We start from the raw sequence: 15,292 nt of genomic DNA, 5'->3' as shown, positions 1-15,292 counted from the left end.
GCGGGTGCACTCCATGTGTTTATAACAATCAGACTGTTTAGCTCCTATTGAGTTTGACATATTCATAGCCCAGCATGCTGTCATTGAGACACATCTTTATATTCCGCCTGGCAGTGAAAGAGCAATTTTGGGATGGAGATGAGGCGTGAAGAAGTTAGACAGCTGAGGTTTTTCTGTGTATGAATCCCTCTTCTAAATGAAATGAGTGAAGGAGAGGTCTATCCCTCTTTGGCTCTGGCCTCCGCAGCCCGTTGATGAACGCAAGTTGCAAGGAAAGCTGATGTCATCAGAAAGTCCCAGGTGTATCATTACAAAGGGAGCAGTGTAAGGGTGGACATCACTCCCCCTCAAACATGAGCAGTGTATGGAGATAATTCACCCTCCCCCCACTGGCTTCTTGCCTCTGTCCAGATCCCCTGTGCCTCGCTTTGGCTTGCCTCCTCTGTTTATCACACTTGCTTTCTTCCCTCTTCTATGCACATGCACTGACACACACACACACAGGCTGACAGACAGTGGAAACACAGGCTCCTTCTATCTCTGCCCCCCCCCATTCAGTGTTCAGTATCACATCCTTTTCCGCCTCCCTCCCTTTCATTCACGAACAAACAGGGACAGTTTCATTCTCAGTCTTCTCTTCTGTCCATCACTGGATAATCTCCCTCCATCTCCACGCTCCCTTTGCTCCCTCAGGAGAACCTGCTGCGCCTGGTCCACATAGAGTACAGCGTGAAGAGCAAGAGGGACCTCCTGAAACCCGGAAGGGTGAGCACCACGTAGCTGCTTCTGGCTAGTGTTACTATTTCACTATGAAAACACAGCAACACATTGTTCTGCAATGACATCTGAAGAAAAGTATTTGAAGGCTTTCACACGGTCTAAAACACAGTTGATGTAAGCAGTAATTTGACAGCCTAAAATGCCTTTCTTATGCTTTTTCTGTGTGTGTGTTGTTTCTTTTGACAGATGTTTGTGAAAGAGGGCACACTCATGAAAGTCTCGAAGAAAAGCAGGCAGCCCCGACACCTGTTTCTGGTAATATTTTATTGTTTATTATACATTGCTTCCATGTAACTCTACGTGTGGAGCTACTATTTGAGCCTTTAAAACACTGCTTTTTGTTCCCTTCTGTAGTTTCAGAGTAATAATACAAAGTTTCGGGTAATATGCTTATTAGCGTTCTTGCTGAGAGTTAGATGAGATGATCCATACAACTCCCATATCTGTCTGCTAATGACAGCCAACAGGTGACCATATATTGTGCAGAAAGATGCAGAGCATGACTCTCAGTAACCTCTCCTGGTAGAGTTTGTACCACGTACCCACCTTTCTCCAGCTGTCACTATCATAATAACGCAAAAATGCCAAATATATATATAAATCCCCCACCAGAACTTCTAAAGGTCACTAATTAACACCTTATATATCACGTGTTAAAAAAAAAAGACAATTTGTGGTTTTACGAGGTTCCTGTGTGTCAGGCAGTTTCTTAGCTGGGCTCAGTGACTTCTGTGGTTTTCCAGCAATGTCGCATGATGTTGTTTTTGCATGGATTAATCAAACAAGATATAACATGTTAATGAGGTAGCTTCAGAGGTGCCATTCGGTGTATTTCCATCTTTTGGATAGAGCTCCACAGAGATTTGTCACCCCCTGTCTTCAGCAGGAGAAAACACCTGCGATATGATTGAAGCGGTAGCAAAAACAAAGCTAGCGTGGTCTGCGGAAACATGGGGGAATGTTGGGCGGCGGTCGGTCTGCAAGGTAGGTGAGGTTAAGAGGAGGGGGAGGAGGCACGAGGCCAAGGCTGTGAGACCTCCACTTGGCACCACACCCATCAAGAAAGGGCCTCCCTCTCCGCTCTTCTCCTCTCCTCCCCTCTCAGTGCTTGTTTTCCAGGGCCCCACTTCCTTACAGGATGTTTGGTGTGGGTCAGTGGATGCTGGCTTCCTGTGTACTGGGAGGGGACTGACAGCAAAGTGAAGGCCAGACACCCTGTAGAATGCAGGGAGGGGGAGGTGGTGGTGGAGGAGGGTGGCGGTGCTACACAAACACATAACGTGAAATAGTGAAGCCCGCTCTATTGTTCCATGTGCAATCAGTGCTGTCTCATGTTGTGAGTTATGCTTGAGCTACATATCCGCAGGAGCAGCATTTCTGATTTTGGCTTACACTGTTTGATCTGAATAGTGTAGTGTAGTATAACATGAAGATATGGATTTTATTTATTTATTTATTTTTTTCTCTATTCCATCATTCTCCCAGTCCGCCCGAACAGAATTGCAGTTGAGCGATAGCTGAAAGGGGTCGGTGGTTGATGCTTGTAGGCTATTAGGGATATATAGCCATTCTCTCCCTTGAAGTGGACAGCTTCAGTGGGTCAGCTGTTATTTATGGGCTTTTAAAGAAAGAGAATCCAAACAACAGTGAAGATGAAAGCCATCACTCACCTCAGCAACACGGAGAAGCTACAGCCATGTCACAAAGCTGGGCTCTAAAGAAGAAAGAGAGGCTGAATGAACGAGTGAGGGAAGGAATTAGAGGGAGGATGGAGGTGCAGAAAGCTGCCAGAGGGAGGAGAGTGTGAGTGAAAGAGGCAGGTGAAGGAGGTCAGTGGATGAGATGAAATGCCACTGTTGAAAGTAAATGTCTTAGGTGCCAAGGGGTCAAGAAGGTGCATGCTGTGTCTCATCTGGGAAAGTCATTAACTTGAAACTTGCTTGGATTACTGTGGAAGGAATCTTTGGGTAAGCGAGCGGCGCAGGGTGGAGCAGACGAACTGCGGTGGCTGCAGCCCAGAGGTCGCAGGCAGGGCTCGGGCTTGGCTATCATGCACTGTTTTGTCTCCAGCCAGTGAACCCGTAACTGCGACTGTTTGTGTTGTTGTTGTTGTGGTGAAGGTGGCCGGTTCCACCCAGTCCTGGTTCTCAGCGTAGCCTGAGAAGGCTGGGAGGGTGAGGAGAGGCCTGGAGCCCAGAGCAGGGTGGAGAATTCCTGGATGCTGCCTTTACGGCCCCAGCGGATGTTTAGAGCACACATTAGGTGTGACCAATGATGTCATCTCTTTTGTCTGGGAAAAAATGAAATACCTCTCATAACACAATGGACTCTCAGCGTGTTCGGGGATCACAATACTTTTGGTCTGACAAGCAAATAAACACTTTTAATGCCTTATTTTGTTGTGTGCATACATGGGAAGTTTGTGCTGGGCGGTTGCACAGACATGTGTGAATGCTGTGAGAGGAAACATAGTCTAAGTAACTGAGCCCATAAAGTTGCTTTCAAGAAAGAAAGAATAAAGAGAGGTGTGTGCAGCAATTTAAATATTTCCCTCAATGTTACATCGCCACCTTGTGGTAATCAGAGGGTATTATATTCTGAAAAACTGGGAATGGAAGCTTTGGCAACCCAAAACAAAGAGTCTCATTTATCTACTCTTTCATTCTTTTGAAGAGCATGATTAAAAAAAAAAAACAATTTAATCCAACACAATGTCTCTTTTCCTGTTGTTTACCAGATGAACGATATAATGCTGTACACCTACCCTCAGCAGGATGGAAAATACAGGCTAAAGAACACACTGTCTCTGTCTGGGATGAAGGTACGTGAACTTTTCCCTTCTCCTTTTTTAGATTTTCAATTCAATTTTCAAATTTGAGCTCATATCCAACTTGATCTCTTGGCTGAACTCAGATGTGTTTTTGCTCCTCTCACACACACACACACACACACACACACAGGTGAGCAAACCTGGCCTCGACAACGTGCTGAACTGCCTTAGGATCGAGGTGTCTGACATCACTATTACTCTGTCGGCCAGGTGAGCGTCTGACCACTACATCTTGAAATGAACAGTGTGCAGGCACAAGACTCCCTTTCTCCTGTTAGACCTGTTAGTCTTTGAGGAGTGTCGGGTGTGATTGCCTGTTTCCTTCTTCAGTTCAGTTGGAGAGAGGGAGGACTGGTTCCACACGCTGAGTCGAGCCATAGCAGACCATGCTGCAGGACTCTGTACGTTTGGTGGACCCTGCAGTGAGGTAAGAAAGGTTAAAAGAAGCGATGATAATAATACTTCTTTAATTCTGCCAGCATCCATCTCACCTTGTCCGATGTGCTGTGTGTGTCCACAGGCCCGTGAGAAGTTATGGATGGCTCTGGGTGAGGCGGCTCCTGTGCTGGTGCCAGTTTCTCATGTGATGATGTGCATGAACTGTACCTCCGACTTCAGCCTCACGCTGAGACGACACCACTGCAACGCCTGTGGCAAGGTCAGACACACAGACCTCGTTTGTGATTAGCCTTGCCTCCAGTTTGGTTTCACTGTACAGGATGCAGGTTTTTGATTGCTGACCTATGAAGTACTAATGGAAGAGAGAAGTGCCATGTATCAAAGAAATTCATTATTGTGGGTTAATCGTTTCATCTATTGAATTAAAGAGTTACAGTGTCTGTCACCAAACAAGCAATGTGCTTTAAATAGACCTTTAATGTGGTGCTCCTGCTTGATTTTTCAGAGTATTTATTTGTTGTTTCTCCTTTTGGCTCAAATGTCTGAAAGTCAGAGATAGCCCCCTGAAACCAGATGCTGTCTATCTGTGGCTCGTACATTTCTTTGCATTCTGTGGCTCTGAGCAGGTGGTGTGCCGAGCTTGTTCCAGGAACAGATACCCACTGAAGTACCTCAAAGACAGGGTGGCCAAAGTGTGTGACCACTGCTATGCTGAGCTCAGGAAAAGAGGTGAATCTCAGCTTTCTATGTACTAGTGCCTCACTGCTGAGGGAATGCAGTGGAAAGGAAAATATCTTGCTGTGCCTCTACCTCTTTGATATGGTATTACTTATGTGTGTGTACGTGTGTGTCTGTAGGAGGCAGCGTGTCGGGGGCCTGTGGTAACTCCAGCCCTCGGACTCACAGGGCCAGCCGTCCCCTCTCTGCGGTCTTCCAGAGCCTGCAGCCCCCGAGTTTGTGGAAGAGCAGGAAGAGCACCTCCCCTCTCAACCAGGTGGACTAGGCTTCCCATTTGTCATCTGTGCCACTGTTTCATCTCAAACAAACATCTCCTACAGGCTCAGTTTTCATCACAATGCATCACACCTAATCTCACTGATTCAATTTCAGCTTGTCATTGTAAATATGGTCATAAAGGTTAGAGACGTTTGATTTGATAGAAATTAGTCTTTTGTTTAAATGAAAACATGCTCATTTTTAGCACATAATTGCCTACTGTATACTGTATGTAATCGGCTGAAAATCAAAAGTCTATTATTTGTGTGTAGTGCAAAACAGCTGCCAGTAGGTTTCACTATGTACATTTCGAATGGTCTTCCTGTCTTCACGGGTTGGACAGAATAACAGAAATGTAACGCTGGTCATATGTTTTGGTTGTGCTGGGTTATATTGTTGCGAACAGTTCCAGTTTTATTGTCCAGTCCCTCCATCTGTTAATGTAGATTTATGTTCATCTAATGTGTCTACCAGGTAGCACTTGCCGTGGAGGGCTCCACCATAAGCGGCAGCCTGCAGCGCCGGAAGAAAAGCAAGCGGAAGTGGAAGCGGCTGTGGTTCCTCCTCAAAGACAAGGTGCTCTACACCTTCACAGCCCGTGAGGTGAGGGGGCACAGAGTCTCCCACACCAGCCCCAAAACTCTCACACACTTTCATGACCATAGAGGCATTTTCCCACAGCCTTTGTCTATACATTTTCTTCTTCACGTCTGGCTAATAATGTATAACTCACATTTCCTCTGTTCAGCCTTTCCTCCTGAGCACAACACTCGATGTGACTAATGAAGGGATTCTCTGTGCTCTCTCTGTTCCTTTTTGACAAGCATGCATCTGAGCGTTGCACCGCTTTGTTCTTCTTGAAGCATGAAATTCTTGCAATGCGCATATCGCTGCTGACAGTAAGATTGCAGTTCGTAACTTGTATGCCTGTATTTGATGTCTTCCGTCTGGTTTCTTCAGGATAAAGTGGCTTCAGAGAGTCTACCTCTGCAGGGCTTCACCGTCAAGCTGACAGAGAGGCCAGAGGGAGAGGAGAGCAGCAACGTGTTCCATCTGTACCACAAGAAAACCCTGTACTACACCTTCAGGGCTGATGACCATCACACTGCACGCAGGTCAGAAGTGACAGGTTTCTGCATTGGAACTCAAGTTTCAAAAGCATGTTCCCTGACCGGGAATCGAACCCGGGCCGCGGCGGTGAGAGCGCCGAATCCTAACCACTAGACCACCAGGGAGCTGTGTGTGTGTTTGTGTGGGTGTGTGTGTGGACATGTGTGGAATGTGTGACAGCAGGCAGGCGGGATAAACTGCCTCTACATTCCAGCATGACCTGTATGTCTCATGCAGGACTGCTGTCCATATGGGTTATTTATACCTTTAGTTTATTGTCTAGCGTGAGCCTTTTTTCAGGACTGAAATACTATTTTTATCTCTAATTTTAGAAATGTTTCAAAATTAGTAATTAACATTCTCATATCTGCTTTTGTATTATGTTTTACTGGGATATCCGTACGTGACTTTTAATGCCGAAATGTTTTGGTAATGATCTGACAGCATTAAAGTTGGTATTTGTGTGAGAGGTTTAGGCACTGCACTCTTTTAATGAATATGTGGATATTCTTACACTACTGGTAACTAAGCAAGGTGACAGAACATGTTTATCAAAGGGCATTAGACTTAGACTTAAACTGCTTCTTTATTGATCCCAATTTGGGAAATTATTTTGTGCAGTAGCAATTAAAAATACAGACAGAACACAGAATGCATACAGCTTTGTTTAACTTAATCTGACCTGTATAAAAGGCATCAATTATCATAATGCTTGTGGACATTTTCTTTGGATCAACTTGTTACTCACTGTGAGGTTCATTATCTTAGGACTTTCTTTGTAAAAGGGGTACTAAAGAGTTTCAGTGCACGTTCTTAAACATGTGCACAGTGGCAAAAGAGTGTTATTTACAGGAGAGCTTGACAAGAAAGACTGGGTTTGATGAAGTGCAGAAACATTCTTCATTACATAATTTGTCCACCAGAGAGCACTGAAAACTAGATTTTTTTCAGCTGTCAGACAGCATGTATCTTGGTCATAATTGTTTTTTGTTTTGTTTTGTTTTTTAAGAAAAGTCTTAATTCATCCATATCAAGACTGCTTACAATCACTTGACATATAATTTTAATTTTTTTAACTCCCATATATTGATATCAGTACTGGGCTCAGAATCCAGTATCAGTCGGGCTATAATTTACTGTAAATACTGTAGAGGAGCAATAAAAGAGCAAAAAAGGAAATAAAAGAAACATCATGAAAAATGTAATGATTTGTTGGTGCAAAAAAAGAAAAGCAAAAACAACTCCATGTACAGTAAATGTACATTCCACCACTGCCAATCCCCAAAAACACTGGATCCTTCATTTCCCATAATGAAACCAATAGTATCTGTCTGTGAGACACGGTAAAAGCCCACCTCTTTCTCCCACCCCTTGCTGAAAGTGTGTAGTGTTCACGCCAATGCTGGACAAAGAGGACATTATGCAACTGTTTTCTTTGGCCATAGAGTCCTTTCCGTGACTAGCAAAGTGTCTTTTTCATGTAAAATCAGAGGAGTTCCCCTTTAAGAGTTTCATGAACCACTGTGTTCAAAGGTCTCATGTTCCTCTTTCTTGTCTTTCAGATGGGTCAATGCCATGGAGGAGGCTACTGTTTTATAGCACCTGCCCAGTTAAATAAACGTGCCCAACTGTCCGTGACTGCTACACCTCCTCTGTGGAACACAACATAGCTACCTGCCGCATCTGAGCTCACTCCATCAGTCAGCATTCATCACGTCTGACCTGTTGTGGAATATCATGTGACAGTTTAATCAGCAGGGGGAATCTGAAACAAGGCTGCCACCCAATGGTAGGGAGGTAAAAGCAGGGCAGTCAGAGGGTTGCTACTATGTTGGAAAGAGAAGTGGAAAACTCTTGTCGGAGTATTTTCCAAAGCATGAAGGTTCCCAATGTGCAGATCCAGCCGGGTTCATGGGAGTCCTCAGTTTTTAGGAGCAGCTTGGCTACATCAAATGTTTCATCTAACAGAACATTTTACTCCCTATGTTTCCCCTTTTCACGAGAACCATCCTACAAAAGACTGATGTCCAAGCCAACTTTTCTAACTGTGCTGTACTTTGGTGTCTTTTTTTCTGAAGTTCCACTGGATTATTAAACCACTCTTTTGGTTCTGCAGAACGTCACTTACCTTTTTATACATTTTATACAGCCTGTGTTCTGCAATCACGTTGCAAAAACATCGAAAACAAACTTTCCTCCACAGTAGTATTCGCTAGTAGAAGGGAAAATATTGGTAACCGTTTAAGAGAGATATTTGGTATTCTGACTATATATGTGAAGTATACACTGCAGATAGTGAAGTGAATTACATGACTTGTTTGTATAGAAATGGTGTTACATGTTCTGAGTAAGAGGTCATTTTAACCATCATGTTGTGTGTACATTATATTTCTTGTGGAGTGTTACACTTGTATTGAGTCTACAAAACTATGGAATGACCCTCAGCATGACAGCCACTCAACAGAATTTCTAGAAGGATGAACACTTTCAAAGACACTTTGTATTTGAGTCCGTAGGTTTTTGACAAATCTGTCATACAGTTCTGAAGTGCCAATTGATTTCTTCCAGTTGAATGCAGTGCAATTTGTAAGTGATGATGAATGTGCCTGAAATGAAATTGTACTCTTTGTTCGTCTTTTGTTATCACAGTACTGTACTACTGTCATGCCTCCAGAAGAGACCTTGATAACATTTGCTTTTTATCTACTCTTATATACTTTAATCTTCTCGTATTTTCAGTTACAATCCAGTAACATAAGAATATAATATTGTGCCACTTTTATTAATGGATTTTTCATGCTGTATATACACTGCTGGATAAAATCACACTTAACCCGCTTGGACTTAATGGAAAGTGCTGAACAAAAGTCATTGTCATACTACCTTTAAACTGTCAGTGTTAGAGTCATCTGAGCTGCTCATGTCTTCAGCAGTAGGGAGGACACTGGACCTTTGCTCTTCTTACATAATCACACATGCATAGTTTCTAAAATAAAACCTGCCTAAATGCATTGTCTGCTCCATTCACAGCGCAGCTGTACTACTTGTTATCTTTCACCAGGTCAAACTACATTCATTCTAAAGCACACATTTGTTCATCAGACAAGTACTGTTCAGCTTTTCTACCTGTTTCCTATGTGCCATAACTATAGTGTTATTATGGATTGTACCTCTTGCATATAGTGCATTGTAAATGTTTATGTATATAGATACATATAAAAATAAACTCCTTTAAAAAGTTTGCTTAATGTCTTTTCACAATGCAGCGCTGTGTTGTTCTTACACACACACACATATATATATATATCATCGATCATCATATATATATATATATATATATATATATATATATATATATATATATATATATATATATATATATATATATATATATATATATATATATATATATATATATATATATATATATATATATATATATATATATATATATATCATCAATATATCATCGATCATTCTGTCTCCTCATATGTAGATATAGGGGGGTTTAGTAGAAAGAAAAAATGTATAGATATGTGTGTGTGTGTGTGTGTGTGTGTGTGTGTGTGTGTGTGTGTGTGTGTGTGTGTGTGTATAGATATATGTGTGTGTGTGTGTGTGTGTGTGTGTGTGTGTGTGTGTGTGTGTGTGTGTGTGTGTGTGTGTGTGTGTGTGTATGTATATATATATAGGTATGTACATAAATGCATTTAACATGTCATATTTTGTCTTTCTACTAAACCCGCCTATATCTACATATGAGGAGACAGAATGGTCTTGATACATTAGAATATTATAGAATTTAGCTCAAAAAGACTGCACACTGAAAATGGTCATATTCAATAGTTAAATCAACTATCACACATTCCTAACAATACTGAAGGTATATTAAGGATATTAAGGTGTTTTTGTTATGCTTTTAACGTGTCTGCACAGTGTTGATGTTGTGCTTTTGCCCTGTAAGTGATGATCCTGTGATAGGTATGTCGTGTGTGTGGCTCCACTGTTTGTGGCACTGGCAAAGACAGTTTAGTTAAACATCTGTTTCATCCAGCAGGGGGCAGCAGTGCATCATTCCAACTACACATCATTTGAGACCTACTGATCACTGAAGACTTCAGGGTTCCTCCTGCACAGGTCTTTTTGTCCAGCAGTTTCTACTTAGTGTGGGGGTGTTTGAGTTGACAGAGTTTAAAGATTAATAATATACAATTATAGACATTTAATCTTCCCTTGCAGAGCAAATATACTGCAGCATGCCTTGCACTTAAAGTTCAAGCAGTTCTTTTTCAATTATTAATAGAAACTTGATGTATCGGTCTTGTATCAATAACATGTACTGTGTTAGGCAGGAGACAAGAACGGGAGAGTGAGAGAAGGAACGAGTAAATGTAAAGTGAAGACTGCAGATTATGAAGCTGCAGGTGCACTGAGTGTCTTGACTGTGATTGTGTGTGTGTATTGGTGTGGTATATGATGGAAAAGCCAGGTAAGAGAACATGACAGATACATACAATAAGACAGTCCTGATTTACATCCTGCAACAGTCAGTGTTATGTCCATTAACAGCCTCTTGCCCTTTGTGTAAGCTGTTAATTAAGACTCTTCACTGCTGTCCTGTTTGTCAAACCATTTAACGTATGTGGGTGATGCTAGATCAGAATTTAACTGTACTGCATTCCATCCATTTTCACTACACTGATTGACCCAAGAGAGGGGCTCTAATTTTAGGTCAAATTAAGCCAGGGGGATTACACATCATTACTGTTAACTGAAGTGTTTTTGCAGATGTAATTTGGCCAAATTAAAAAACACACATTTCCATCCACAGCCAGGAGAGACCGTAATCAGCCCTCCTTCTCTCCAGGCTTTTTACTTCCCAGCCACAGGCAGACTGCTGGGTAATGCGAGCCGTCTCACATAAGTTAATTAGTTATACCAAAGAGTTCCACACAGCTAAAACAACCAAGTCAGACAGCGGTTGACCGCAACCAAGAAAGCAGTGGCTAGCATGAATATTTAAAGACAAAGAAACAGCACAAAACATTTTGGCCTATTTATTTTTCAACATCTGCAATATTAATGATTCTAAGTTAATCAGACCCAATATGAGAGCTTACTAAAGGAGGGGAAAAGGATGTGGCTTTAATTTATCAGCAAGTACAGATGCTTTGATCATTCAAACTGGCATTTGACTTGCTCATTAATAATTTTGCAAGCCCATCTATACAGATAATAAGGAAGGGAACAGAGGAGAGTGTTTGCTGAGGACACTGTTACTGGATACAGAGGTCAAGACCAGAAGATCATTTCCAATTAGACAAGTGAAGATGGAGCGATTGCATGTCATTCAGAAAGTAGGCAGAACAGAAAATAGGAAGATTGGGGTTGCTCTAGATACATGATCCCAGGAGCGTCAATGACCCAATACTTAGTTGAAGTAACAAGAGAGAGAGTGAGAAAGACATTGGAAGCATGGGAAAGTTGTTCTTTTCCTTCAAGCATCTGAAAGTTAAAGACACCTTGTTCTGCCTATAGCATGATCTCAGTGCCATGGGCTCTAATGCAAACGCATTCACAAACCCTTTTACTTAGCCGCCATGGAACCAGAGCTGCATGTTCGAATCAATAACCTTCAATTTCTGCAGTCTCAGCAAGTGGTAAGAAAAGAAACTCTAAAAATAGAAAAAGGACAGCTTCACCCTGTACACATTCAAAAAGATTCAAATCCACATCCAGGAGGCCAATAATAAGTCAGACATTTGATAGAGCGTTATCTTAAACAACCCTGGGTTCAGAATACTATGAGAATCTGGCTTCAGTGCTGCATCAAACCCTGTTTCCACCAGGCCCAAATAGACCCAGCATTTAAAGTGTGGTTCAGAATCATTTTTATAAAGACCTCTTTGTAAATAGCTCATTTATTTCATGCATTTGATGCCTTAAAAATTACAACATTTCTCTGTATAATTTTTTTAGATACTTATCAGCTCAATGCTATGCCATTAAAAATTAGATAACATTTCCTGCCTTTTAGAGAGCTGCTTTAGGCCTGACACAAAGCTTAAAGGTCGTATTCCAAGAGTCTATGATGCAGTTTAACACAACACTGACCAACAACCAGACCTAAAGGTGACTCTTCCCAATATTGTTATTAGTCATATTCACTCAAAGTTGCTCATCAGGTCAGATTCACTCATCATCTGTACTTTACTCGAGCTTTGCCGTCAAAAATGTTCTCAGCCTCTGATGCCGGCTGTCCTTGGTGTCACCAGTCGCCAGCAACGGTGGGTCATAAGTCCTGGTCATGCAACTCATTAAACAACTTCTGGACTTCATTTGAAATGCACTCATATATCTGCAACAAAGCAATAGGTTCAAATGCCTCTATGGTGACATTTGGTGTACCCTCTGCAGAACATAGCATCATCATCAGTCGAATGCATTATATTTGCTAGCGGAGTAACACACTGGTATGTGACTGTTATCGTTCCGGTATTAAAATGTTCACATGGACTTTATTCTTATGTCTTCCCTGACTGGGGAGCCTACAAGACACCAGTCATAGCGTGCTTACATGCTGACATTCTCAGAATCCTTTTCCAACACCAGTACAGCTGGTATGCATGGGTTTTTTGAAGAGGAAGTGTTCCTTCTGATTTTTGTTCTTGTCTAATGCTCCTATTCACAAGAGCATTAACATACACTACGTAGCACAATAGAGGATAAGTATGAATGACAGCGTAAAATTAGCAGCTGAGTACAATTTTCCTGCTGACATTCCTGTCGTTTGTGTCGTCTGCTGTGCTGGCTGGCACAACATTTCAAACCAGAGACAACACAAACACTTGGATGTGTGTTTGCCATTTTTATCACCGCTTGAGAGGAAATTCACGTTGACAGTATCTAAAAGAGGAATGTGAGGTTATGCTGCTTTTACAGATAACCCACACCCTGGCCCAATGCTTTACCAGCAACATGTTGCCATGTATGGGCTAAACGTCTGTCTTAAAAACTGGTCTGGTTTACCTCATGGCCACTTGAAAGAACCTGTTGAATGTCTCTTTGCCTACAAACATGCAGTTCTCAGCCTTGAGACATGAAAAAGGCGCAGAGGAAGGCTGAGGGGACGAGAGATTGTGAAACGCAAAGGACTGAAAAAAGCTAAAGAGAGGGGAGACGGAAACGAGGACAGATAGAGAAAGGCAGATTTAGTCTGTGGCGTGTCTCTTGATGAAAGGACCGTTTCTCTCCTTATTTAGGGATTGTTTTTTCATCCCTCGCTCCCTCCCTCCGTCTGTCTGCTCCTCTCATTACTCACTCTGATGTTTGCCCTGGCACTGCCGGGATGGCAGAAATGGCCATCACAACAGGGACCATCTCGGTCGCCTGCCCAGATCCAAATCTAATTCACACAGAAAAATATGAAACCAGTAGTTTCATACGTTATATGCTGTCATGTCATACAGTAGTGCTGGTGTTCTCACAATGAATGTGTAGTAACCTACAGAGACTCAACAACAGGCAGCTTTATTCCTTTCAAAGTGAACTGACTTCTTTCAGCAGATAACGATGCCTCTCATTTAAACTTTAAAGCTGCAAGGGGTCATTTTTTCCTCCTGCAGTCACAGGTCTTCACGAGAAATGAACCATATTAGCATCGCATAACTTGTGAAATCAGAAAACTATGCCCCCCTCCGTCCTACTTTTCTTCCCTCAGCGGGTGGTGATGATGAGAAAATCTTGTTTGCTCTGCTTGTGTTGAGGAGAAAATCTTGCTTCTCCAATTCGATGTGGTTCCTGTTGAGCCAGAATGCTTGGGCGGGACAAAACACAGGAAGGGGTCAATCAAGTGCAAATCCACTGGCTATCACTTGGCAAACCAGAAGAGGGTTTATTGTGATGGGAGGGGCAGGCAGTGATGACAAATCAAAAGTCTGTGATAACTTTACTGGGTGGAATTTTATTTACAGCTACTGGTGCAGCATGAGGTCACTGGTTAAGACATTTTCCAGGAAGTGAAAGTGATGGAAAAAGTCACACTTTCCTGTCATGGGACTTTGTAAGCTTTTTATGCTTGTTGGTCAGTGTGTTAAATACTGCACACCTGGCTGACAGGGTGAATCTTTGGAAATAGTGGGGTTGTAATACAACTCTTTGTTCCAACCACATACGAATCTGTAGTTTTGAGCGATCCTGAAATGATCACATTGAAATATATGCTTGACTACAAAGTTGTGTCCAGTTGGCAAAGTTTTCTGTGTGGTGGACAGATTTTTGTGTTAAAATCTTTTGTCCTGTTGAATTGCTGTCCCATGCTCCAAATGTTTGTGGTGGTGATGAGGTGATGAGTAACTCCAAAGTCTTACTCAGTAACCTCTACCAGCATTCAACCCTGGTCACCTATTCCATATGTCATTGTTATGCCCTTTTTAGAGCTATAAATAGCCCTTTAGGAACAGACACTGGCAGTCTAAATTTACCGGTCCCTTCTGTCTTATAGTCATGCAGTTTTGGTGGGTGGGGGCTGATGACTCAGCACCATGTGGACTTCTGTGCTTTGTGCAGGAGTGGGAATGCGGAGGTGCTGTGGGCAGGGCCAACATGGAAATGCATGGCTTTGTTTGGATCAGCCCACAAACTGTATTCACTGTAAACCTGTGTTTGTGTAACTAGACAAGTTGAGTATTAGAACAAATACACTGATTTCCTGGTTCCCCTGCCAAATTCACATTTTTTACTGGAGGGAAAAATGGTTGGGGGACATTAATGCTCAGTGTGCAAGCACAGAGCTTCACATTCACATTCTTGGTTTGCTTTTCAAAACCATATTATGTCTGAAACTGTGTGAGGTTCAGAGCAAGATGCAGTAAGATAAAACAGATCAAGGAAGACAGTGTTACTGAGCATTACTCATGATACTGTGGCTAAGAGAGGCCAGCTTCCAAATATCAGGTTTCCAGTGTTGTCAGTCCAGTCCTGCCAGTGTAGGAAAAACAATTAAGTCAATGCAGAGTCTTAAACAATAATCCTCTATTCTAAGGCAGCGGTGGAGGAAATATTCAGATCCTAATGCCACTGTAAACATACTCCGTTACAAGTAAAAGTCCTGCATTAAAAATGTGACTTCAGTAAAAAAAAATGCTAGTATAGTCAGGAAAATGCACTTTAAAGAAT

The 15,292-nt window shown here is 42.2% G+C and overlaps 1 protein-coding gene and 1 non-coding gene across 3 annotated transcripts in view; one reads left to right on the top strand and one right to left on the bottom strand.

Annotated features, from left to right (window-relative positions):
* The window catches only part of fgd5a (FYVE, RhoGEF and PH domain containing 5a), a 31,263-nt gene extending 21,904 nt beyond the window's left edge, over positions 1-9,359 (top strand). The window contains exons 11-21 of one of the 2 annotated variants that reach the window (XM_070959957.1): positions 694-765; positions 967-1,035; positions 3,518-3,601; positions 3,741-3,820; positions 3,941-4,037; positions 4,131-4,268; positions 4,636-4,738; positions 4,867-5,003; positions 5,480-5,608; positions 5,966-6,120; positions 7,678-9,359. In XM_070959957.1, coding sequence (XP_070816058.1) covers positions 694-765; positions 967-1,035; positions 3,518-3,601; positions 3,741-3,820; positions 3,941-4,037; positions 4,131-4,268; positions 4,636-4,738; positions 4,867-5,003; positions 5,480-5,608; positions 5,966-6,120; positions 7,678-7,714 — 1,101 coding nt within the window. In that variant the 3' untranslated portion in view covers positions 7,715-9,359. The remainder of the gene's footprint in view (positions 1-693; positions 766-966; positions 1,036-3,517; positions 3,602-3,740; positions 3,821-3,940; positions 4,038-4,130; positions 4,269-4,635; positions 4,739-4,866; positions 5,004-5,479; positions 5,609-5,965; positions 6,121-7,677) is intronic. The other variant, XM_070959958.1, reaches the window with a different exon arrangement.
* trnae-cuc (transfer RNA glutamic acid (anticodon CUC)) lies at positions 6,169-6,240 on the bottom strand. The gene has a single exon. It is a non-coding gene; the product is annotated as a tRNA-Glu (tRNA).
* Positions 9,360-15,292: the final 5,933 nt, after the last annotated feature.

Source organism: Chaetodon trifascialis, chromosome 3, assembly GCF_039877785.1.
Source record: "Chaetodon trifascialis isolate fChaTrf1 chromosome 3, fChaTrf1.hap1, whole genome shotgun sequence".
Taxonomy (NCBI): domain Eukaryota; kingdom Metazoa; phylum Chordata; class Actinopteri; order Chaetodontiformes; family Chaetodontidae; genus Chaetodon; species Chaetodon trifascialis.
The sequence above is the reverse complement of the archived record's forward strand: the minus strand, read 5'-3'. Positions and strand labels throughout refer to the sequence as shown.